The sequence below is a fragment of the Pimephales promelas genome, chromosome 3 (genome assembly GCF_988280905.1).
Source record: "Pimephales promelas chromosome 3, fPimPro1.hap1.1, whole genome shotgun sequence".
In the NCBI taxonomy this organism is placed as follows: Eukaryota; Metazoa; Chordata; class Actinopteri; order Cypriniformes; family Leuciscidae; genus Pimephales; species Pimephales promelas.
In genome coordinates, this window is record NC_142771.1 from 855,167 (window position 1) to 878,823 (window position 23,657).

Sequence of the window (23,657 nt, forward strand, 5' to 3'; positions counted from 1 at the left end):
ATATTGCAATTGACAGTGTTCTTGATAAATGGTCACCTGGTTAATCCTCATCACTTAATTCAAAGTTTATTTAATTAATGGAGAGACTTGATGTAATTGATGTCTGGAGGACCAAATTCCCTTATACTAAAGCTTTTACCTGGAGCAACAAGGCTGCATATAGACTTTGCCGAATCTCTAAATATATTGACATTCATAGTACTTTTGTTGATATTCTTCCAACACCCCTAACTGACCAGAATGCTATTTTTATAAAAATTAAACTCTCTGTTAGCGCTTTAAATTCTATTAAACCATCATATTGGAAATTAAATAGTTCTTTCTTTCTTTCTAACTAATCTTTCATTTTAGCAAAATGCTATCTGCGCGTTTTCGTCGATGGGCGTGTCCGTGGCGTCGATGATTCACCATGGAACAGGAAGTTGTAGTAACTTGGCTATAAATGCCCAGATCTGCATGAAATTTTACACATTTGACAAGTCTCACCCTGAACAAATCTACATGCCGACATTCACCCAGTCATAGCGCCACCTGCTGGCAACAGGAAGTGACCTTTAACAAAGCAGCCCCCGCCGCATGTTTGACCGACATGTACGAAATTTCTATGGTACAACTACCATGTCCACACGCACAGAAAAGTCTCTTGGAGCGATGCCCTAAACTCAAACAGAAGCCATTTTTGGATGATTTACTCATTACATACTTTAACGAACTCCTCCTAGGGATTTAGTCAGATCGACTTCACATTTCTGCTGTGCTTTCTAAAGGCATTGTCGATGTAGTAGTAGAGCAGACCTTTAAGTCTATTTAGTGTACATTTGTGTGCTAAATTGGAACAACTTGGGAGTACTTGGAAGGCCTGCAGGGACTAATTACATGCTTGATTAGTGATATTGAAGTACACTTTATTTGTGTTACAAGTAAACTTAAACATTTCTCTCAAATTTAACTTAAAATATATAACTTCAGGATATTTAAAAATGTATTTTGAAAGTTTACTTTCAATGCATTGTATCAATGATAATTTTCAGCACATTGTTATAAATATAGCCAATATATATTTTAATTAAAGTGCAAATAAATACACTTGCATGATGCTTACACTTTTTATATATTTAAACATAGTACAAGTTTTTGTTATTATTAGGACTGTCAGTTAAACGAGTTATTAACGGCGTTAACGCAAACCCATTTTATTTTTATCGCGCGATTAATGTCTTTTTGGCCTTACACATGCTTTAGCAACTGGACGCGGCGTGCGCTGTGCTATGAAACCATTTCAATAGCTTGCGCCGCGCGAGGACGCGAGGACCAAAGCACAAGCGGATCTAGCTAGACCGGAAACAAAACAGGCACGCCGCACACACTCGTTTGGGCTTGCGAGCCGGCCAAAAAGTTGGTTAGCGTTACGTTGAGTGGATGACGAGCACAAGACGCCGAAATGGATGCCAATAAGATTCTGAATGGAAAGTTTACTTTACTAAAAACTTGCCAAATGGTTCCATTGACACGACCAAAGTGATCTGTGTGTTTTGTCGTTGTGAACGGAGCTATCATCATCGCAGCACATCCAGTCTGAAATACCGCTTGATTATACCGCCAAGCACACACACACAGCTGATGCGAATTCTTCGCCCCCACGTCAATATCAGGACCTAATCAGTATTTCTTTCACCCTTTTATTGATGGACAGTTTTACATTGTGTGAGAGATTATTTGCTCCAAGTGAGAATTTTTTTATTGGGAATTTGAACACGTTTTCAATAAAAAAAAACATTTGCACAAAGCAAGCCGATCCATTTTTCCACGTTGATAAGAGCATTAAAATGAGAAAAAAAAGGTACAAAAAGAAATCAAGAGACATTTAGAATAGATAAAAATGTGCGATTAATTGCGATTAACAGCGAGTTAACTACATTAATGCGATTAAATATTTTAATCGTTTGACAGCACTAGTTATTATATTACATAGTTATTATATATTTGGCAAGCCGAACAAGATCTAGTGTCTGTGGTGGTCTGTTCCTCCTCATGGCATCTTCAACTCTCTGCTGTTAATGTCCCAAAGGCACAAGATCTCTACACTGTAAAAAGTAATTGCTGATTCTACTTAAGAAAAACTAGTGAATTTAACTTACTTTAGAAACTTAGTTGATTTAACTTGATTACACTGTGTACTGTGAACTTTTAGGTGGATGCAATAGTCAAACTAAACAAATCTAGTACATTGTACTTAAGATTGGTAAGTGTATTGTACTAAAGGCATTTTCACACTGTTGCAAATTTCTGGAGCACAGAATTTGGATAGTAATAATAATAATAATAGTGAAATTAACAACATTTTTAGTAAATACCATACAATTAGTTTGAAAATAGTTAATAGGTTAATATATAGTTAATAGGTTCTAAATCTTTTTTTCCTGCACGCTTAAAAAATAACTGGGAAAATAAAAAGCAAGCCTGCTACTTCACAGTCCTTTATATTTTTAGTTACAAAGCTTTATATATTTACTTTGGTTATTAAGTTTCAGCATAAGACGAAACAACTCGGTTATTTTTTTTTCAACTCGCGCATGCGCATTTGCGCAATTGGACGGTTGAACTTGAGGAAGACGTCCAGACGAGACGAGATCGACGAGGGACTTCAGCTCGTGTTCGGGAATGGATGCGGCAGCAAAACTAGGTATGCTAGCCTCTTGGACAACTATTTATCAACTTTAATGTCATTGTATAGCTTAAAAACAGAATTTATTTTGCTCATTGTGCAGTAAGAGGAAAAGACACACTGAAGTAACGTTAGTTTTATGTCGAATGAGACCAGTTGAGACAAGCGGCATAAGTTACTAGATTAAAAAACGATTTTTACTGAACACGTGTTTTATATTAGTTACAGTTTGTATGCTGTGTTAATCGTTTAATTTTGGGGTTTATCTAAAATGTAAAAACCCTGGCTGTGCGGCCTAGATAGCAGCTAACGTAACTTTCCTTCTTTCTAGAAAGTTCAATGCTCACGTGTCGTTCACATGAAAATTAATTACATGACGCATTAATTAAGAAGTGTAACTAACAAGCAGTTATTACCTTATTTTGTCTTTATTTTGTGACAGATTCGCTCAACGTTTCATCAATAAATTCAAGGCTAAATCTGGAGATATTGGCTCCAAACTTAAGATTCTGCAGCAGATTCAAAATGACGTAAGCTCATCGACATATTATCACAATTATGTCTCGATTGCAAAACATATGTTGCTTTTACTGTTGTTTTTTGCTCTGACATTTTGCTAATATCGAGTGCTATTCAATATACATTTTTATAACTTTGCAGAAATCTAATATCAATGCGGAACGAACATCGTTCTTCATCATGGCCTACCACTACTTTTCGAGGAGGACCACAATGATTTTTACAATACATCTTTTGTAAGTATTTTCATCACTGATGTGATTCTTGTTTAACAGTCTAACTGTTCTTCAAACAGTTGATATCTGGCAAGAAGAAAGGCATGAAAAACTGTCAGGACAGTGAAACAAAGTAAGGGTTGGAGAAAAGAAAGTGAAAGATAAATTAAGAGTTTAGAAGAAAAAAGACAGTTAGAAGATACATTTTATATTAGTTTTAATTTATATAACCGGCCATCAGTTTTATTTGTCTTTTCATGCAGTGGTTTGATGAATGTTTTTCCCCCTGGATTCACTGCTGTGTCCTCTTTGAAAAGGCCTTTACATTTAGACACAAAGGGTTATTAATTTAGTTTCATATTTTAATGACTATGTGCTCTTAAAGGGATAGATCACCCAAAATGAAATGATGTTGTTATTTACTCACTCTTATGTTATTCCAAACCTGTTTGAGCTTCTTTCTTATATTGAACACAAAATAATATATTTTGAAGAAGTTCGGTAATCAAACAGTTGAGATTAGCCATTGACTTCCATAGTTTTTTTTTTCCCACTATGGAAGTCAATGGCTATTCTCAACAGTCTGGTTACCAACATTCATCAAAATATCTTCTTTTCAGTTCAGCAGATGAAAAAAAAAAACTCATACAGGTTTATAACAACTTGAGGGTGAGTAAATTAAGACAAGATTTTAATTTTTGAGTGGACTATCCCTTTATAGTAACACTCCACCATTTTGTTCCATATTAAACTATGTTATTCCCTTAACAAAGACGAGTTGATGAATACCTCTCTCGTCTCAGTGCCTGCACTCAATCGCTCTGGTGCATGGAGAAACATTGTTAGCACTTAGCTTAGCCCAGTTCATTCATTAGGATGCAAATTGAGATGAAGTTAGAAGTGACCAAACACCGCCATATTTTATTTTGTGTCACCATACTTGGCCGTGTAACCACATTTGAATAGAGAAAATGTGGAGAGGTTTGGTCGCTTCTCTGTTTAAATAAACTGGGCTAAGCTAAGTGTTAAAGTGTCTCTGCACGCCAGAGCCATTGAGTGCACGCACTGAGACGACAGAGGTATGTATGAACTCGTCTTAGTAAAGAGAGTAACATAGTTTAATATGAAAAAATAGTGGAGTGTTCCGTTAAAATATGTCTTGTTCTATGACCTAATTTTTGTTATATGCTATTCCCATTTTTAGGACTGTGATGACAATGAAGATATGTCCAACATTGAAATGTATTCTGACAGTGATTCCCGAATCGTCTGCAACCGCTGCCATACCCTACTCCCTGCATCTTGATGCCACAACAACGGCAATTATTCTGGAAGGTACAGTGGTTGTGGATGATCTTGAAAATCTTCCACAAGCAATGAGCTGTCTTTAAAGGAACTCCACCATTTTTTTTATATTAAACTATTTTATTCCCTTAACTAAGACAAGTTGTTACATACCTCTCTCGTTTCAGTGCGTCGTACACTTAATTTCTCTGACGTGCAGCGAAACTTTGATAGCCCTTAACTAGCCCTGTTCATTCATTAGGATCCAAGCAGTGAAGCTACCAAACACCTCCACATTTTCCCTGTTTAAATACAGCTACACGAGTAGTTATACGACCAAGTATGGTGACAAAATAAAATGTGCCGCTTTTCTAAGCGTGTAAAGTGGAGAACTACAATGTATGGCGGAATAGCACTTGAGAGCGCTTCGACTTGGCACAGTAATATCATCACTACTGATGATGAGAGGATTTTTTAGGAATGATGATATTACTGCGCCAAGTCGAAGTGCTCTCAAGTGCTATTCCGCCATACATTATAGTTATCCATTTTACACTGGTGTAATCATACACCATTCTCGGTCATGTAACTACTTAACAACGTGTAACTGTATTTAAATAGGGAAAACGTGGAGGTGTTTGGTCGCTTCTAACTTCATCTCTTTTTGGATCCTAATGAATAAACTGTGCTAAGCTAAGTGCTATCAATGTGTCGCGTCGCGCTAAAGCGATTGAGTGCACGCACTGAGACGTGAGAGGTATGTATCAACTCGTCTTTGTGAGGAAATAACATAGTTTAAAGGGATAGTTCACTTTGAAATTAATTTTTGATATGTTTTATCTTACCTCAAGGGCATCCAAGATGTAGGTGTCTTTGTTTCCACAGTATTTTCAATTTTTACATTTTTCGGTCAAACCGTTCTTGTCTGTCAGTCATACAATGGATGTTTAGGGGGTCCACGTCAAAAAGCATGCACAGAGAAGTCAAAATTAAACATGATTTAATGACTTGTAAATGTAAGTACACATTGATGGCCTAAGACAAGAAACGAGCGGTTTGTGAGAAAACTAACAGTATTTATATCGTTTTTACCTCTTGTTAACAGCCATGTTCAACTGATCTGGATCAGATGTCCAACTGAACCGAACTGAACCATGTCCAACGTTCCGCTGGAAGTGATCTCGCGCGCGTCTAAGTCACTCATTGTTTACACAGAGATTTCGGAAGTTTTACCTTTCACTGTGAAGATCTAAACATACTTAGATATACAGGAAATCGCAATAAAAAATGATTTCGATATATCTAAATATGTTTAGTGAACGGTAAATCTCTGTGTAAACAATGCGTGACGTAGACGCGCGAGATCACTTCTTGCAGAACGTTGGACATGGTTCAATACGGTTCAGTTGGACATCTGATCCGGATCAGCTGGACATGGCTGTTAACAAGAGGTAAAAACGATATAAATACTGTTCGTTTCCTCACACAAACCGCTCGTTTCTTGTCTTAGGCCATCAATGTGTACTTACATTTACGAGTCATTAAATCATGTTTAATTTTGACTTCTCTGTGCATGCTCTTTGTGGTGGTGACCATAGACCTGCATTATGTGACTGACAGACAAGAACGCTTTGACCTAAAAATATCAAAATTGAAACCACTGCGGAAACAAAGACTCCTACATCTTGGATGCCCTTGAAGTAAGATACAACATATCAAAAATTAATTTCAAAGTGAACTATCCCCTTAATATGAAATAAAACAGTGGAGTGTTCATTTAAGAGAACTCTAAAGAAAATTGTTCAGTACTGTTTTATAGATACTTCACTGTTTTTCAATTGTTGAAAAGAAAAAAAGGAAAGAAAAAAAATCCTTATTTAAAAGGATGTTACTTGTTTGGTTTTGGAATAGTTTTATAAGAAGAGAATTTTAAAGAGAACTGTAGTAGGAAAGGAATTCTGTACCAAACTGTGTGACTTGCATGCTCTGCTTTCAACCACTTTGTAAAGATGTTAAAAACAAAGAAACATTTTTTTATTGTCTTTAGTACTTTGTTTTTTTTTTCTTGAGTGCATTATGTGCTTTATTTCTAAAATGTTGTTGGCGGGCCAGTAATGTTTTAACATATTGTTGTTGAACAAATAAACATTCTAGTGGTTTGCCAAATGTGTTGTCTTTCTTTGTATTCTCAACTCAGAATTTTGAGTACAATTTGCTTGAGAAATTTAAGGCAATCAGTTTCCACATATTCCTCTAGTAAGTAGAACAAGCAGACATGTTAAATTAACTGTTTTGTGTAAGTTCTGCTTACAAATCTCAACTTAAATCTGTAAGTTGCCTTAACTTGAGATTATTAAGTTACCTGTACTCAAGTTTTATGGTAACCTCTACAAATACACAAGTTAACTCTACAAAGAAGTAGAGAGTAGTATCAACTCAAAAATAATGACCTAATTTGCTTGAAAATTTTGAGGCAATCAGTTTCCACAGCTTTTCCTAGTAAAGTCAACTTATTACTTTTTACAGTGTAGTGTCTGTGGTGGTCTGTTCCTTATAATCTGCAAACCAAGTACACAAAGGTTACAACTTTTAAGGGAGTATCAACATGTAGTAGTCAAGTTCTTTGGCATCGTAGTATTCCACATAATTCGATATCTGATTACAACAGAGATGGCATATTTTGATTGAATAATTAGATGATTGCTCAGGATATAATAACGTAACATGAAAAATAGCATGAAAAAAAATATACCCCTGTTCACATAATGACTGCGACAAGGTGTAGAAAAAAGAAACAAAACAAAACAAAAAATAAGAAAAGAGTGTGGTGGATATGAAGTGACCAAATAAAATCAGTTGACTATCAGGAAACTGTAGTACATGATTTGAGATACGGGGTTCCCGTGTCTTTATTCATGTCTTAAAGGAACAAGATATCTAGTGTCTGTGGTGGTCTCAAGCCAGGACTTTATGGGATCCACAGTGTAAAAACAAAGGGCTCTTAGGTGGCCATCTGAACAGACACAGTATGGCCCCTAAGAGGGAACAATTGGAGCATCTTCTTATAAGCCGCGTTTCCACTGCCGGGCCAGGGCTGAGCCGTGTTAGTGGGTGCCAGGGCCGGTAGCGTTTCCACCGTCACTTCCGGGGCTTGATCGGGGCTTACGGCCAGGATTTCTGGCCCGTCGAATACCTTGGGCCAAAGCGGGCCGGCTCGAGCTAGAGGCGTGCTCAAGGTAAAAGGCGGAGTTTATCGGTGTTCGGGAAAGTTATGATCTGAAGCAAGATGCACATTTCACTTTTTATATCGCGCAAAATAATCGCTGCTGGAAAAGGAGAATCGCCTACACTGGTCTGTCGAGGATACCAAAGCTCTTTAAAAGAAAGAGTACAACGTCAATTTTGACGACGTGTGAAGAAATGAGGACGTTATAAAATACATCGATGCTGAACTTTCTGAAGGTTGTGGGTGCAGGTATTGTTCAAGATTAAAATGCACAGTGGACAAAGCGGAGTTTAGAGAAGGAACTTTCCATGGTTCGACTTGATGGACGATGTGCTGGGTCACCGTCCCTCTGTTAGTGGCGACTCGCGAGACAATCGGGACACTATTGCAGCCATGACCGGTGAGTTCAAAGGTTAGTTCACGCAAAAATGAAAATTATGTCATTAACGACTCACCCTCATGTCGTCCCAAGCCCGTCAGACCTCCGTTCATCTTCGGAACACAGTTTAAGATATTTTCGATTTAGTCCGAGAGCTTTCTGTCCCTCTATTGAAAATCTATGTACGGTATACTTTTGTTCCAAAAATAACAAAAACGACAACTTTATTCAGCATTGTATACTCTTCCGGTTCTGGTGTCAATCCATGTTCACGATTCCGCTGACGTAAGACGAGCTGACGTGTTATCTTGTGCGCCCGAGCTTCGTTTACAGTCTAAGGGAGTAAAGACGAATACACGACACACCAGATAACACGTCAGCAGCGTCACTGGACTTGGATTGACGGATTGACAACAGAACCAGAAGAGAATACAATGCTGAATAATGTTGTCGTTTTTGTTATTTTTGGAACAAAATGTATTTTCCATGCTTCAAAAAATTCGAACTAACCCACTGGGGTCACATGGACTACTCTGATGATGTCTTTATTGCCTTTCTGGACAAGGACAGTATACCGTACATAGATTTACAATGGAGGGACAGAAAGCTCTCTGACTATATGTAAAATATCTTAAACTGTGTTCCGAAGACGAACAGAGGTTTTAAGGGCTTGGGACGACATGAGGGCGAGTCATTAATGACATAATTTTCATTCTACATTTTTTTTTAATTTTTCAATTTTTCATTTTTGGGTGAACTAACCCTTTAATATACAGTACATGCAATCTTCCTAACTTAAAAATAAATAAATTCATAATACCTGCTGAAATGGGTTGGGTTGTATGACGTTTGATCCAGAAAGGCGTGTTTGAGGCGGGGTTTAGGGCAGCGCAGCGGGGCTACTGGCCCGGCAGTGGAAACGCAAGCCCGGTGCTTGAGGCCCGAGGCCACTTGCTCGGCTCGGCGTTAGCCCTGGAAACACGGCTATTAACTTATATGTAGATTTCTTGGGACTTTCAGAAACCTGACTTAAGCCCTCTTCTCCACAAGCAGTGGTATCATTTCAAGGCTACAATGTCTTTAGAAAGGATATGCATCAAGGTAAACGGGGAGGGGTGTTCTTGTATATGAAGTACTCTTTAAAATGTACCCAAATAATTTGGCCTAATGAAATCACAATTGAATGTGTTGGAGTTAAAGCGTCACTCTCAGCAGAAATGTCATTTACTGTTTTATGTCTTTATCGTCCGCCTTCAACAAAAGTAGATTTTTTTTTATCAATTTAAGGCACTTCTGAGTGTTAGTGACTTTAATAATGAGGAAGTTCTAATGGGAGACTTAAATGTAAATTGGGACAATAAAAGTGAAAGAAAGCATTTCTGCTTTACATGAGTGCCAACTACTGTCAGCATTTTGCATTGACCTGAACTGACAAATTAGACATTCCTGTTGGTTGAGCAAGTTAATAGATATCAATCAATCAACCAAGTGTCCTGTGCTCACCACACACCGGCTATAGGTGGAGAGGAGAGATTTGGCTATAGGGTGATGTGTGATCTAACTTACACAGAAGAGACTTTGTTGCTCAGCACATGAATGTAAACTACTTACCGTGATCTCAGACTGTGGTGACGTGGTTTCTCCATTGTATGGATCTTCATGTGTAGCTTTAGGTGACTTTTAATAGAGAAACTCGAACCGCACTGATCACACGTGTGTAGTTTCTCTCCAGTGTGAATCCTCTCATGTCTTTTCAGATTTGCTAATTGACTGAATCTCTTTTTACAGTGGGAACACTTGTAAGGTTTTTCTCCAGTGTGGATCATCTCATGTGTTTTCAGAGTTCCTGAGTCACTGAATCTCTTGTCGCAGTGTGAACACTTGTAAGGTTTTTTTCCAGTGTGGATCCTCTCATGTGTTTTTAGATGTGTTAATTGACTGAATCTCTTTTTACAGTGTGAACACTTGTAAGGTTTTTCTCCAGTGTGGATCCTCTCATGTATTTTCAGATATGATGAGTGACTGAATCTCTTGTCACAGTGTGAACACTTGAAAGGTTTTTCCCCAGTGTGGATCATCTCATGTTTTTTCAGAGATGAAGAACTACTGAATCTCTTGTCGCAGTGGAAACACATGTAAGCTTTCTCTTTAGTGTGGATCCTCTCATGTGTTTTCAGAGATGATGATTGACTGAATCTCTTGTCGCAGTGTAAACACATGTAAGGTTTTTCTCCAGTGTGAATTCTCTGGTGCTGTTTTAAACTGTCCGCTCTAGTAAAGGTCTTCTCACACTCAAAGCACATGTACTCTCTCACACCAGTGTGAATTTTCTGATGTCCGTGTAAAGTTTGCAGCAGTGAAAAACTCTTTCCACAGACAGAACATGAATACAGCTTCTCCTTCGTATGAACTGTCAGGTGTACCTTCAGGTTTGATGCCCTAAGAAATGTTTTGCCACATTGATCACATGAGAACGTCTTCTCTCCGGTGTGCATTATCATGTGATTTTTAAGGGATGATGAGTCAATGAATCTCTTCCCGCACTGATCACAAGTGTGCGGCTTCTCTCCAGTGTGGATCCTCTCATGTGTTTTCAGATTTGATGATTGACTGAATCTCTTGTCGCAGTGTAAACACATGTAAGGTTTTTCTCCATTGTGGATCCTCTCATGTGTTTTCACAGATGATGAGTGACTGAATCTCTCATCACAGTGTGAACACTTGTAAGGTTTTTCTCCAGTGTGAATCCTCTGGTGCAGTTTTAAATTGCCCGCTGTAGTAAAAGTCTTCTCACACTTAAAGCACATGTAGTCTCTCACACCAGTGTGAGTTTTCTTATGTCTATGTAAATGTTGCAGTAGTGAAAAACTCTTTCCACACACAGAACATGAATGCGGCTTCTCCTTCGTATGAACCATCAGGTGTGTCTTCAGGTCTGATGACCTAAGAAATGTTTTTCCGCATTGATCACATGAGAACGACTTCACTCCAGTGTGGATCTTCATGTGAACATTAAGGTGTGACGATTGACTGAAACTCTTCCCACATTGATCACATGAGAACGGCTTCTCTCCGGTGTGGATCCTCATGTGAAGATTAAGGTTTGCTAATTGACTGAAACTCTTCCCGCATTGATCACATGAGAACGGCTTCTCTCCGGTGTGGATCCTCATGTGAATCTCAAGACTTTGTTTGGTTGTGAGACTCTTCCTACACTGAGTGCAGGTGAAAGATTTCTTGGCTCGTCTTTTCTTTAAAAATGTTTGTTTAGTCTTTGAGCGACTCAAGGGTTTCTCTCCAGGTTGGACATGATGTTCCTCCTCCACTTCACTCAGTTCTTCACTCTCCTCCATCAGGTCTGAAAAAAATAGTACTTTTGATTTTTAGTACATCAAAATAATTCAAAGAAAGAAATATAAAGTGAAAGGACATGCAAGTGAGGCCTGATGTAATGTAGAAAGTAGACAACTGCTATAAAATATTTTGATAATTTCATGGCTTTTTATAAATCGATTACGTTTCATTGAAACTTTCCATAAATAAGGAAAATGCATCTTCCAATTATTATTTTTTAAAACATTATAGGCACATGTTTCTTTAGCAAGAACTACTAAATATATTTGATTAATGACACAATTATCTAACATGATATTAACACTAATTAACATAAACAATACTGCCATCTTTTGACACCAACTTTGAGGCCCTTGACGGAGCATACAGCTTAATCGGCAGCCAATGCAGGGTTGACAGAACCGGGCTAATATGGTCATACTTCCTGGTTCTGGTAAGAACTCGAGCGGCTGCGTTTTGGACCAGCTGTAGTTTGTTTATTAAGCCAGCAGGGCAACCACCCAGTAGAGCATTACAATAATCTAGCCTTGAGGTCATGAACGCACAAACTAATTGTTTCGCATTTGTCAATGAGACCATATGGCGCAACTTAGATTTTTCTGATCATGTCTCTCACAAGAGCAGATGTGCGTTTACTCTGATCGGCCTCGCTCACGACTCCATCCAGTGAGAAGCGCCTGAATTCAGCAAAGAACACAAATGTCCAATTTAAACCAGTTTAAAGACAGATGAAACAGCGCTGTCTAACAAGAGAAACACTGCGCAACGATCCAGTCAGAATCTGAATTGATACTGAATCAATTTATCATGGATTTACTGTAACCTTACGTTAGCCTAGTGAAAGATTATGTGTATTTTCAGTTAACTTTGGTCAGATGCATTTACTATGCATCAGATGTAATCCACTCGTTCTGCGTCTCCAAAGGTGTGTGTCAAATGGCCCATTCAGATGTATGGCCCACAGAAACTGATTAGTGTGAATGACAAAGAATCATCATTGCTCAGAGTGGATTAACAAGTTAGATCGATCTCCTGTGGGAGGTCCTAACAGGTTTCTATTGTTTGTAGCCCATAGGCTATGTCTTCATGTATAAAGTTCTGTCTCACAGACAGAACTTTGGGTTATTATTGTTGGAGGGGAACATGCGGACATCACTGCTGAAGGACTGGTACACTACAAACCTTCAATAAATTCTTCTCCCCAAAAGAACTCTGGTCAAGCTCACATACTTTATGTATTGGAGAAATCTAATACATTGACGAGCCACTCAAACCACTGCTCGGCAAAATACACCAAAATCTAACAATTTGGCGAGCCAGCCAGGAGAGACCGACAAGAAGAGAACTCACCAACTGCAACAAGAAGTAAATAGAATAGTTTGAGTAACTGAAGTTCGAAAGACTGAATCTGTGGATATAATTTATTTGAATCAACTGGATCCGGTCTCAGATTTGTAGTGTAGTCACACATACTGTCTATTGAGAAATTTAGGCTTGGGCATCTGTAGGAACCTTGTAAATGATTTAGTTAATCCTCCTGAAACTGGACTCCTGAGCATGCTGGTTTGAATGACAGCGAGGATCTTGATAACACACCACGTCTCCTTCCATAAATAATAATAATGTCTAGTGCGGTGGCTGTGATATAGCCTACCAACATCCGTTGCCATTATTTTTGGAATGACTTATTGTGAAAGTAAAAAAAAAGATGTTTTATTTGCATAACATCGTTAATGGAAACGCCATCATTTCACAATATTTTTTTATCGACATTCGAAAAAAGAAAACGCAAAAGTTTTGTGCAAATTTGTATTGACGCCACTTAACCGAGCAAAAAGGTTTCACTCAGTTATGCAATTTTAAATGGTTAATCTGTTAACCATGGACAAAACACACCCATAAAATATAACAGCAAGATAGAGAAAGAGTCACTTTACCCATTTAAAGACCTCAAGAAGATTGAGTATAAACAACGCCATTATCTGCTAGGAGAAAGTGACAGCAGCTCGACTGGGAGCCCTGATGACAGATGTTGAACCTGAGACATGCCGCCACCTAACCGAGCAAAAAGGTTTCACTCAGTTATGCAATTTTAAATGGTTAATCGGTTAACCATGGACACCCCTAGTTTAGACTGCACCGCATTGGCCACCTAGATGAAAACTTCTGAACATTCACAGAATACAACAATATCCACTAGTATGGAAGCTTGTTTCCGCCATAGAAAGAAAAATATAAAAGGTAATTGCGACTTTTTATCTCACAATTCTGACTTTTTTTCTCACAATTGTGAGTTTACTTCTCGCAATTCTGACATTATTGCTCAGAATTGTGAGATGGAAAGTCAGAATTGCGAGATATAAAGTCGCAAGTGCGAGATATAAAGTCAGAATTGCGAGTTACAAAGTCAGAATTGCAAGATATAAAGTCAGAATTGCGTGATATAAAGTCGCAATTGCGAGATATAAAGTCGCAATTGCTTTATATAAAGTCGCAATTGCGAGATATAAAGTCGCAATTGCTTTATATAAAGTCGCAATTGCGTGTTATAAAGTCAGAAATGCGTGATATAGTCAGAATTGTGAGATTTAAACTATTCTGAGGGGGAAAAAAGGGGGTCTTTTTTTCCTAGAATTGGCCTGATAAGTCGCAATTGCGAGTTTACAGTATATCTCACAATTCTGAGAAAAGATGTCACAATATCGACATATAAACTCGCAATTATGTTATAAAGTCAGAATTGCGAGATGTAAACTCGCAATTGTGAGAAAAAAAGTCAGAATTGTGAGATAAAAAGTCACAATTATTTATTTTATTTTTTTATTCAGTGGCGGAAACAAACTTCCATACACTAGGGCTGAACGATTATGGAAAAAAAAAAAAAAATGGTGATGAAAAAAAACAGCTCATGATCCGATCTACTTTTTTTATTAATTAATCTTAATAACACTTAAAATATGTAATTAATTACATGTGTAAAAACACACTTTAAAAAATAATTATAAAAAAACATTTAATTAAACCAATGTTAAGAATTTTAAATAGGCTTTATAAAATAATATATCTTCAAAATATAAAAGCTAGTACTAAAGAGAAACAAAAAAAGCATTACAAGCAATAAAGAAATAGTGGTCTCGGTATTTAAAAGTAGGCTGTCTGAATGTTTATCAGTTAAGAGCTGGAGTGATTTTCCCCCTCAGTTTAGACAAGCTGCATTCACACTAATGCACATATCTCTTGAAAAAATGTGGTTTGTCCTGTTGGTTTAAGAACTGACCGTGTTTACATTAATTTTGCGTCATAAAAGCATTTTGACATGCCACATGCGTTAGTATTTTAAAATGAAAGCAGCCTTCTCAGTGATTTTCATAGTTTTAATATATAACGTTAAGCCAACTGCATTCCAAAAGACATAAATAATGCCTCTGGGAAGGATTTGTAAGGAAAATTCCCGCGGGAGAGTACGCACACTGCAAGAGTACAACATCAAGCAAAGCGGCAAAACCTGCGCAATGAAGCCCGCGAATGTCCTTGTATTGCGGTTCAACCCCGAACTTTATGAAATAACTTTACTATGTTTCGGAAGCTTCGAGCGATGTCGTGTGTGTGTGTGTGTGAGAGAGAGAATAGAAGCAAGCAGAACACGGTTCGTTTCTGAAGATCATCACGCATCTGTGTTTAAAAACTATAAGCTAAGACTCGATTCTGAAATTCTCTGAATCGATCCAGGATTGTTGGGGAGAGAATAAATAACACAATATCACATACATTAAAAATAAACTGTTCTTTTCTGAACGCCAGACCGCGTAGAGTGGCAAGTTGATGCTTGATCTTGCAGACTGCTCCCGCGTGTCACGTGACCAGTGTAATCGCAGCTCTTGCGGTTACAAAATCGCGTTTCACCATATCGCGATTTTATCGCAAATGCAATTAATCGTTCAGCCCTACTATCCACCACTTCCAAAAGATCACAACTTCAAAATAAAAGCTTCCAGAGGACTCAAGCATTAAAGGTAGTGTAGGTCAGAATTTTATAAAAAGTTTTCCAAATTTGTTTAAACTTTCTATATATTGAAGTAGAACCTGTAATTGAAGATGTGAAATTCTCCAACAAATGTCCTAAATTGCCTTCCCTTGAGAATTTATATATATATAACACAAAGGACTGATAAATATGAAATGTTTATGGACGATCTTTTAGTTGCCCAGCTCCAGAAGAAACACGCCAAAGTCCTGCACAAAGCTAAGAAGAGGGAAAAAAGGAAGAAGTCGTCGATCGTTGACCTTGCAACACGACCTGATCTACCAGAGCAGGAAAACGATAACAACCGTTCGGAAAATGGAACAACTGAATAAACGACTGATGCATGTTGTAAAGAAGTTTGTGTTAATGAGTCAACTTAAGTGTCCCAGATGTGAAATGTTAGACGTGCAGGAGAAGGTCGCATCTCTGTAGAGATGCCGCTTTGCCCTGCCGTCTAGAGTGTTATTTTTAGTTTGCATTTTACTTTCCTTTAACCGCAGTTATTGCATAAGGTACGCAGGTGTCACAACTGTGACCTTTCAGCCTAGAAAAGGTAACGCTTTTTAACGCTTAACGCTTTTTAGGAGGCCGTTGTGAGGCCAGAGGCAGGTATCACACCTGCAGGTATAGCATCTAGCCAATGTGTGTAGAGCCTTAGAAGATTATCGGCTTCTTTTCTTTTTGCTCAACAGCCAGTGCAAATGTTTCCAGCTTCTATATACCTTATTAGGAATTATTGCTGAAATAGGACTGCCTCCCCTAATGCTTAGAGACAGCCCCAATTTAAGTCACATAAAAGATTATGTTTCTTCTTCTTCGGGGCCGCAACTTTTCGAGGTGAAGACTATGTACGCTTTTCTTTTAATTTTTCTGTTTTTGGATTTACTGTCTTTGTAATATTCTGAAGATTTTTGAGTAAAACGAAACCATATGTTTGGTGATTCGAAAACCTTTTTGAACTCTGACTCAGAGTGATTTTTTCCTAACAAATATCTTTATATGAATTGAGCAACAGGGCTCGAGACTAAAGGATAGAAAATGTGTTTAGGACGAACAGAAATATTCTCCAGGACGCCTACAGGACGAAAGACATTTTGTATGTGTGTTCACAGGGCTCGAATTTCGTCGCGGGTATTACGCATAATTCTAATCATTCCCGCAGGTCTCCTAATTATAATGCGGGATATTCCCGCAATCGTAATCCACATAGATTATAAAATGCCAGACGCAATTTCACACAAACAGCGTCAGTGTTCAGCGGTGCCGTGTCTTCTCTTCTCTCAAAATGTTGTGGAAGGCAAGCATCAGTCGCTGCTGCGAGAATACACACTCGCGTTCAGGAGTGGGACATGACGGGATATTCACGTGAACAATCGGGCTAGCAGTGCATCGTGAATGAAGTTTACCATTTGCACGTCTTACCAGTTTAAACATTCAGGCGATTTTAAACTGATCAGTGCTCGCGCGCTCTCTGGGATGACTGCGCTGCGCACATAGAAAATCCGCCTCAAGAACAGCTGGCCAGTAACAAAAGTTATTTTTCACGGATTATATTGCATTTAACATGCAAAACTATGTCAATTTCGGTCTTCGTGAGTATAATAGTCTAAACATAGTCGGTTTTGTCTTTAATAAGCATAAAACGCATGCCAGCATAATGAACACAGAATCCGTGCCATAACTCTTAAAGAGACAGCAACCATATGTGTCGGTCATTAATTTTGTCGTGAAAACAACAAGTTTAAGGAATTAAAGTTAAAGGAATCAGGATTGATAGTCTATGTAGGCCTATTTAATGTATTCTGGACTAAAATACTATACACTGTTATTTTCCAATTGATTACTTTATTCCGTTTCTGTCTATGAATATAGTGTTAGACCTTCAAAAACTTTTCTCTTTATTTTTCTTTATTTGTATTTTTATTGTATTTATTTGTGCAACTTTTTTCAATTTAATTGAACAATTTAAATCAAGCTTTGTGTTGTGTAAATTCTTAACAACATTTCCCCATTGTAAAAATACAATGAGTGCAAACACTCAGGCAAGATAAATAATAATTTTGTTTGGAAAAAATAAGGTATTTTTTTAAGTCACAGTAGTTAAATCTGAATCTGTATAAAATCATTCATATTAACTGCTTAATAGATTTTTTTTCTCTGGAAGTATGTAGGTTTGGAAATTTTAGAGAAATTCTAAATTAATGCATTAAAGTTGAACTAAACCCATTATATTTTAGTCATCTGAATCTTTTTAGTTAATTAACAGCTATGGATGATAACAGCAGGTACTAAAACAAAAGTTTTATTTTGGGACGGTTGACTATCACTTTAGGACGGTTCCAGGACGGAGGTGAAAAAAGTTAGTTTGGAGCCCTGCTAAGCAAAGAGCCTTATGACACGAGCCCAGGACTGAGCTGGGACGGACACCGCCGAGGGTCTTATTCCGCCTCTTCACGTCAAGGACCATCAGGTAAGAACACGATGGGATGTAATTTTTAGCACATGTAAATGATAGGGGGAAGGTGGATAAGGATTACAGCGGTATAGAAACACAACAATATATATATATATCAATGCATAATTAAAATCTAAGTACTCTGAAGAAAAAAAAAAAAAAAAAGAAAAAAAAAAAGCTTGAAGATGCAAAACTAGACGCAGGTCCTCTTGTCTAAAAATGTACCTCCTCTGCTTCGCCCTCGACCACGGATCTGTCCTCGAGCTGACGATGCGGTACTTGCTTTCTTATACTGTCTATGGGCAACTTACTTGTCTCGGGAGTGTAGTCCTCATCAGAATCAACAATGCTTTCATCAAGCAAACTTTTACATGCAGAACACCATATATATGTTATGAATCTTACATGAAATTCATCTTCATCACAGTTTTAATTATGGCAATGGAAAAACGTGTTTAATGCAACCTGTTTTTAGCTTTGCCTTATAGATATCTAGCTCGTTAGCGAATCAATATATATTGTAAACTTTACCAATATCAATATGCTAGCTTGATAGTGAGTAATAAAATACAACTTATTTGTTTATCTTCATAATGATAGTTAGATTTTTTTATTTACATGCGTTTCTGACATGATGTCACTACATGCACTCCTTCCTCTCCTCTCCGCTCGTCTCAAGTAAATAATGCGTCTTCAGCTCAGCTGTCGGAGTCATGTGTTTTGGGGGCGTGGCTTTGGAAGGTGCGCTTTGGGGCCACCGAATGCACGCGTTTTCGACGCACGTTTATAATAACTAAAATGGCCGTTGAAAACATGTGTTTTGACTAGAACAAAACGTACGCTTTTGACGTGTAAACAGTTAAACCAAACAGGCAGTACAAAGGTGTGTGAACTTTTCAGAGAGGCCGAGTGTGTCTGCACGCGCACGAGAGAGGCCGAGTGTGTGAGGGAGACATTGGTAAATTGGTACATAGTAATATATAATTATTATATAAGAGGCATGGAAGTTTGATGAATGGACAACAATATAAATAAAAACAACAATTAAATTCTTAGCACTGAACTAGAATTATTTATTGCTAAAACATATTCCAGTGGGCCAGTGGGGATTTTTTTTATGTTGAGCCCTGCATTAGGCATGCTCGCTTTGCTAAAACATATTATCTGATTAATTATTATCATCTGGGCTCTTTCTGATACTTGATAGGAAGACAAGAGGACAAATGATTGGGAAGACCAATCTCAATCCATTGTCTCAGTTTTTACACAAACTGTAGCATTGACTATATTCATCAACCCTGTTACCAAAGTTACTGTAAGAAGAATCTCTGACTATAACTATTAATGACTTATATTATATTTGACAAATACAACTTTAGCAGTAACTTAGTGTTTACTGATTATTCCCAAAAAAAAAAAAATTTGTAAACTGTTGAAAATTACTAAAATTCTTGTAACGTTGTTGCAAATTGGGAACCAGATATAAAATAAATGTAAAATAAAACAGTTAAAATAGTCTGAGGTTGACGATCAATATAAAAATGTCTCAAATCTCCCTTTACTGACCATTTGTTGAAGAAACCCAGAACATTCTGTACTATTTCATAGTTGAACTGTTTATCTAAAAGTGATGAAGTGCTTGAATGTTTCTAACATGAATGTTCTCCAGCATCATGAATGAATGAAGAGTAAACACCAACCTCTTTGTTCTTCAGGATCTTCAGTGTGTTTCATTCTGCAGGGTTCTGGATCACTCATGTTCTCACGGTCCTCTTTAATAAACTCAGTCTTGGCAGATTTCAGCTCTTCCTGATGCTCGTCTTCACTTGAAGCTGATGGGAATTTACAGCATTTATTGGAGAATTGCAGTGGGAGGAGCTTCACTGATGATGTGATTGCAGTGGGAGGAGCTTCCCTGATGATATGGATGCAATGGGAGGAGCTTCACTGATGTCTTCCAGTATGGGAGGAGCTGATCTGCCAAAATAAAAAAATTATATAAATGAATGAAGAAAAATACAAAAACACAAGTGGAACGTAACAAGTAATGAATATTGGCCTAAGTCACTTACATTTTAGACACTGACTGTTTTTGTTCCATTTCAGCAGCTCCAAAATAGTTCCAAACAAAGATCATAGAAGAACCGTAACGCATATCTGACAAACACATAATCGTGACTTCATCTGAACGATTCAGTGTTTTGAACAAATTATTTTGAGTCAAAGATTCACTGAACCATTTATACTGTATATTGATCTAATTTAAGAATTTAAAGGGATCCCATGGTATAAAAAAACATATATTGCTGTTACTATCTTAATTATTATTTGTCACATGGAAGATATAGACTATGCAACATAACACTCTAAACATAATTAATTCAATTTCAGAGGGGACAAATTAAATGAATAAATTAACCATGTTGATAAATGGTGTTCTAAATTGGGGAGATGACCACACAACATTAGTGTCTTCTGAATTTTAATTCTTGCCCCCTTTGTGACCCCTTTGAGACCCCTTTGTAATTTTTTTAATGCATTTATTTTTTGTAATTATTATTTACCTTAATTGATATGTGCCTTGCTTAATACTCATTTACCTGTATCTATCAATGCCATTGTATTCTGTTTTTGTTCTATTCTTATTGTTCAATTAAACTTTTTTTTTTAAAGTTTAAAAAAGTAAAATAAAAAATGTATGGTAACTCGGCAACTACGCATTGTATGATTGTGTAAAGGGAACAGGAATTCCGGTAGGGAACAGAATCAACTGCCATACCCCCCCACTTCCTTCCCTTTACACATCCTTCTCTTCACTTAGAAAGATTACAATACATATAACATTATAATGTTCTATATCAAAGTGAATTAACAGATGTTCGATCAATAAATGTTGATTTAATATGGCTAAATCAATGTAAAGTATTTAGCAGTATCTTTTCCAGTATATTTTAATAATGACAATTGAGATCGATTCTGTAGAAAATGTACTGTACAATGGTAATGTTGGTCCAAAAACTAGCCTACATGTGACTAATCCAGTTCTCCAGTAAAGAATCAACGTTATACACAAAAAAAACGAGTTATGTATGTGTCCTCATTCAATAGATTTCTATCAATTCCACTCACAGATCACAAACTTTGACTTTTGACTTGACATTCAGTAAAAAAGTTCTCACTTCAAACATCGAAACAATCACACAAACGAACACAAAAGCACACAAACGAACAAAAAAGCACAAAATCGCTCAGGTATGAATGAACTCCACATATTCTCCTCAGACTCGCTGCTGCTGCACTAAATGTGTATTTCAGGACGAAGACGCCAGAAAAGACGGACAGAAAAGTGTCGCTGTGATCGATGAAAACAACACAGAAATGGGTCTGTCGCTTAATCAAACTGTATAAAGTGTGTGTGAATAAAAGAAATACCGTGAACTGCTCTCCTCGCCTCATAAGACTCGACGCTGAAACTAGTTCAGTTAATCGTTCTCGTTCACTGAAATACATCCCGCCTCAGCAGCGCGGCGTTATTCGCAGCAAGCGCATGCGCACTGAAACTCAATGACGGAAGAGACGGCGCGAGTGAGCGGTGACGTCATCAGCAGCAACCGTAAATGTTCGAAAACGCGCCAACAGACACTTTAAAACACTTCATAAAATCTACCCGTGTAAAGCTTTGTTATCCAAATTCATGGACATTGACAAAAAATGTTCTTTTAATAAAAATGAGGAAGATTTGGCTCATCTGTTTTATAAATGTGATTTATCTAAAAAAAGTTTGGTCAGATTTTAGTCTGAAGTTATTTTCTTCTTGCTCCAAGAAAAGTGAATTATAAATTATCTCTAAATGATTGTATGAATATGTGGTGAATTCCATACATTTTGCATGGTAAATATTATATCCATAAGCAAAAATTAGCAAAATGCATCGTAGCCTATTCTTAATAGAGATTGAATCATTGAGGAAGTCATTAAAATTAATTAAAAATAAAAAGAATGAAACGTTGTTAAACTTTGTGGAGGAATTCTTTAAATTGTAATTAATGCCCCCATATGTTTACCAAATTCCATGAACATTGAACTTTTCAAAAGGAAAAAGGAAGAAATATTTAGTTTTTTTTTCTTTCTCTCTAGTTGTTTCTTTTTGTTTTGGAAACTTATTTCAGGACATGTGATATTTGTCATGTGAAGCATTCTTGGTGTATGCTGAAGTCTGTAATTTGAATTATTTGTCAATAAAAATAAAATAAAATAAAAACGGGCCAACAGACTGTGATTCATATGGTCGCTCGTTTGTGTAATGTGTAACAAATCTTAAAAGACAGAGAGGATCCACACCGGAGAGAAGCCGTTCTCATTTGAAAAAATTATGTTATTTTTTTGTATTATTTTTCTTTATTCATTTTCATAATAATTTCATAGAGTATTTTATGTGTATATGTGTGCTTAGGTATATTTTGCATACAAGTACACTCAACAGATGATGATACAGTACCATCGGAGACCGGGCTCCTTCGAACCGTCTCGCCGAACTGAACAAAACCATATGTGTTTCGTCATTTTTGGTGGAGCATTCGCGGAAATATTAGCCGAAAACCGTCGGCCGCGCTCTGAAATGGCGCCACGAGCTCGGGAGATAATTGTAAATATCTCTGCGAAAAATCAACGTTTCAGTGCCAATTTTTTTTTTTTGAGTGGAGAACGGACCTTCCGAAAGAGACCACCCCCAGCCTCGTGGGCCCGAGATACAGGCCCCCAAAGCCCCTCCGGAAGCGAAAATCGCAAATATCTCGGCAAAAAATCAACGTTTCGACACCAAATTTTTATAGAGTGGAGAACGGGCCGATACCTTTCGAAAGAGACCACCCACAGCCTCGTGGGCCCCTGGCAGCCCGAGATACAGGCCCCCAAAGCCCCTCCGGAAGCAAAAAATGCATATATCTCGGCGAAAACTCAACGTATCCGTCGGAGACCGGGCTCCTTCGAACCGACTCGCCGAACTGAACAAAACCATATGCGTTTCGTCATTTTTGGTGGAGTAATCGCGGAGATGTTAGCCGAAAACCGTCGGCCGCGTCCTGAAATGGTGCCCGCTGAGGAAGTCACGAGCTCGGGAGAAAATCGCAAATATCTCGGCAAAAACTCAACGTATCGATGCCAAATTTTTATCGAGTGGAGAACGGGCCGATACCTTTCGAAAGAGACCGCCCCCAGCCTCATGGGCCCCCGGGGCCCGAGATACAGACCCCCACATAAGAAGCAGGACGTAACTCCAGCCAAGTGTGGTGGCTGCGATCGTTTAAAGACATAGTACATGATTTGAGATATGGGGTTCCCGTGTCTTTAAAAGGGCAAAAATTGTGTCAAAAAGAAGTTTTAGAATCTCTAGTACTGTTACATGAAACATAAATAAATTGCCTTAAAGAAAATCGTTCCAATAAGGAAACAATTCAGTTTATGTGCGGTTCCAGTGAATTTGATTTAACACTTCATGTGTGACTGTATTTAGCGGTTTGTTTGTGTGACCATGCTC

At 37.6% G+C, this 23,657-nt stretch overlaps 1 protein-coding gene and 1 pseudogene across 6 annotated transcripts in view; one reads left to right on the forward strand and one right to left on the reverse strand.

Annotated features, from left to right (window-relative positions):
• Positions 1-2,558: 2,558 nt before the first annotated feature.
• Positions 2,559-5,278, forward strand: LOC148981815 (uncharacterized; annotated as a pseudogene). Its single transcript, XR_016155349.1, has 5 exons — positions 2,559-2,683; positions 3,108-3,195; positions 3,326-3,420; positions 4,366-4,396; positions 4,604-5,278. The product of XR_016155349.1 is annotated as an uncharacterized LOC148981815 (transcript).
• Positions 5,279-6,386: 1,108 nt separating this feature from the next.
• Positions 6,387-23,657, reverse strand: part of LOC120468239 (uncharacterized) — a 163,549-nt gene continuing 146,278 nt past the window's right edge. Inside the window, exons 1-5 of one of the 5 annotated variants that reach the window (XM_039656936.2) lie at positions 21,554-21,768; positions 20,194-20,278; positions 19,822-20,098; positions 9,900-11,646; positions 6,387-7,241 (exon numbers count right to left, since the gene is read on the reverse strand). In XM_039656936.2, the coding sequence (XP_039512870.2) occupies positions 7,235-7,241; positions 9,900-11,646; positions 19,822-19,879 (1,812 nt within the window). In that variant the 5' untranslated portion in view covers positions 19,880-20,098; positions 20,194-20,278; positions 21,554-21,768 and the 3' untranslated portion in view covers positions 6,387-7,234. Of the gene's footprint in view, positions 7,242-9,895; positions 11,647-19,821; positions 20,099-20,193; positions 20,279-21,553; positions 21,769-23,657 lie in introns of those variants that run through there. The other 4 variants (XM_039656937.2, XM_039656934.2, XM_089129070.1 and 1 more) reach the window with 4 other exon arrangements.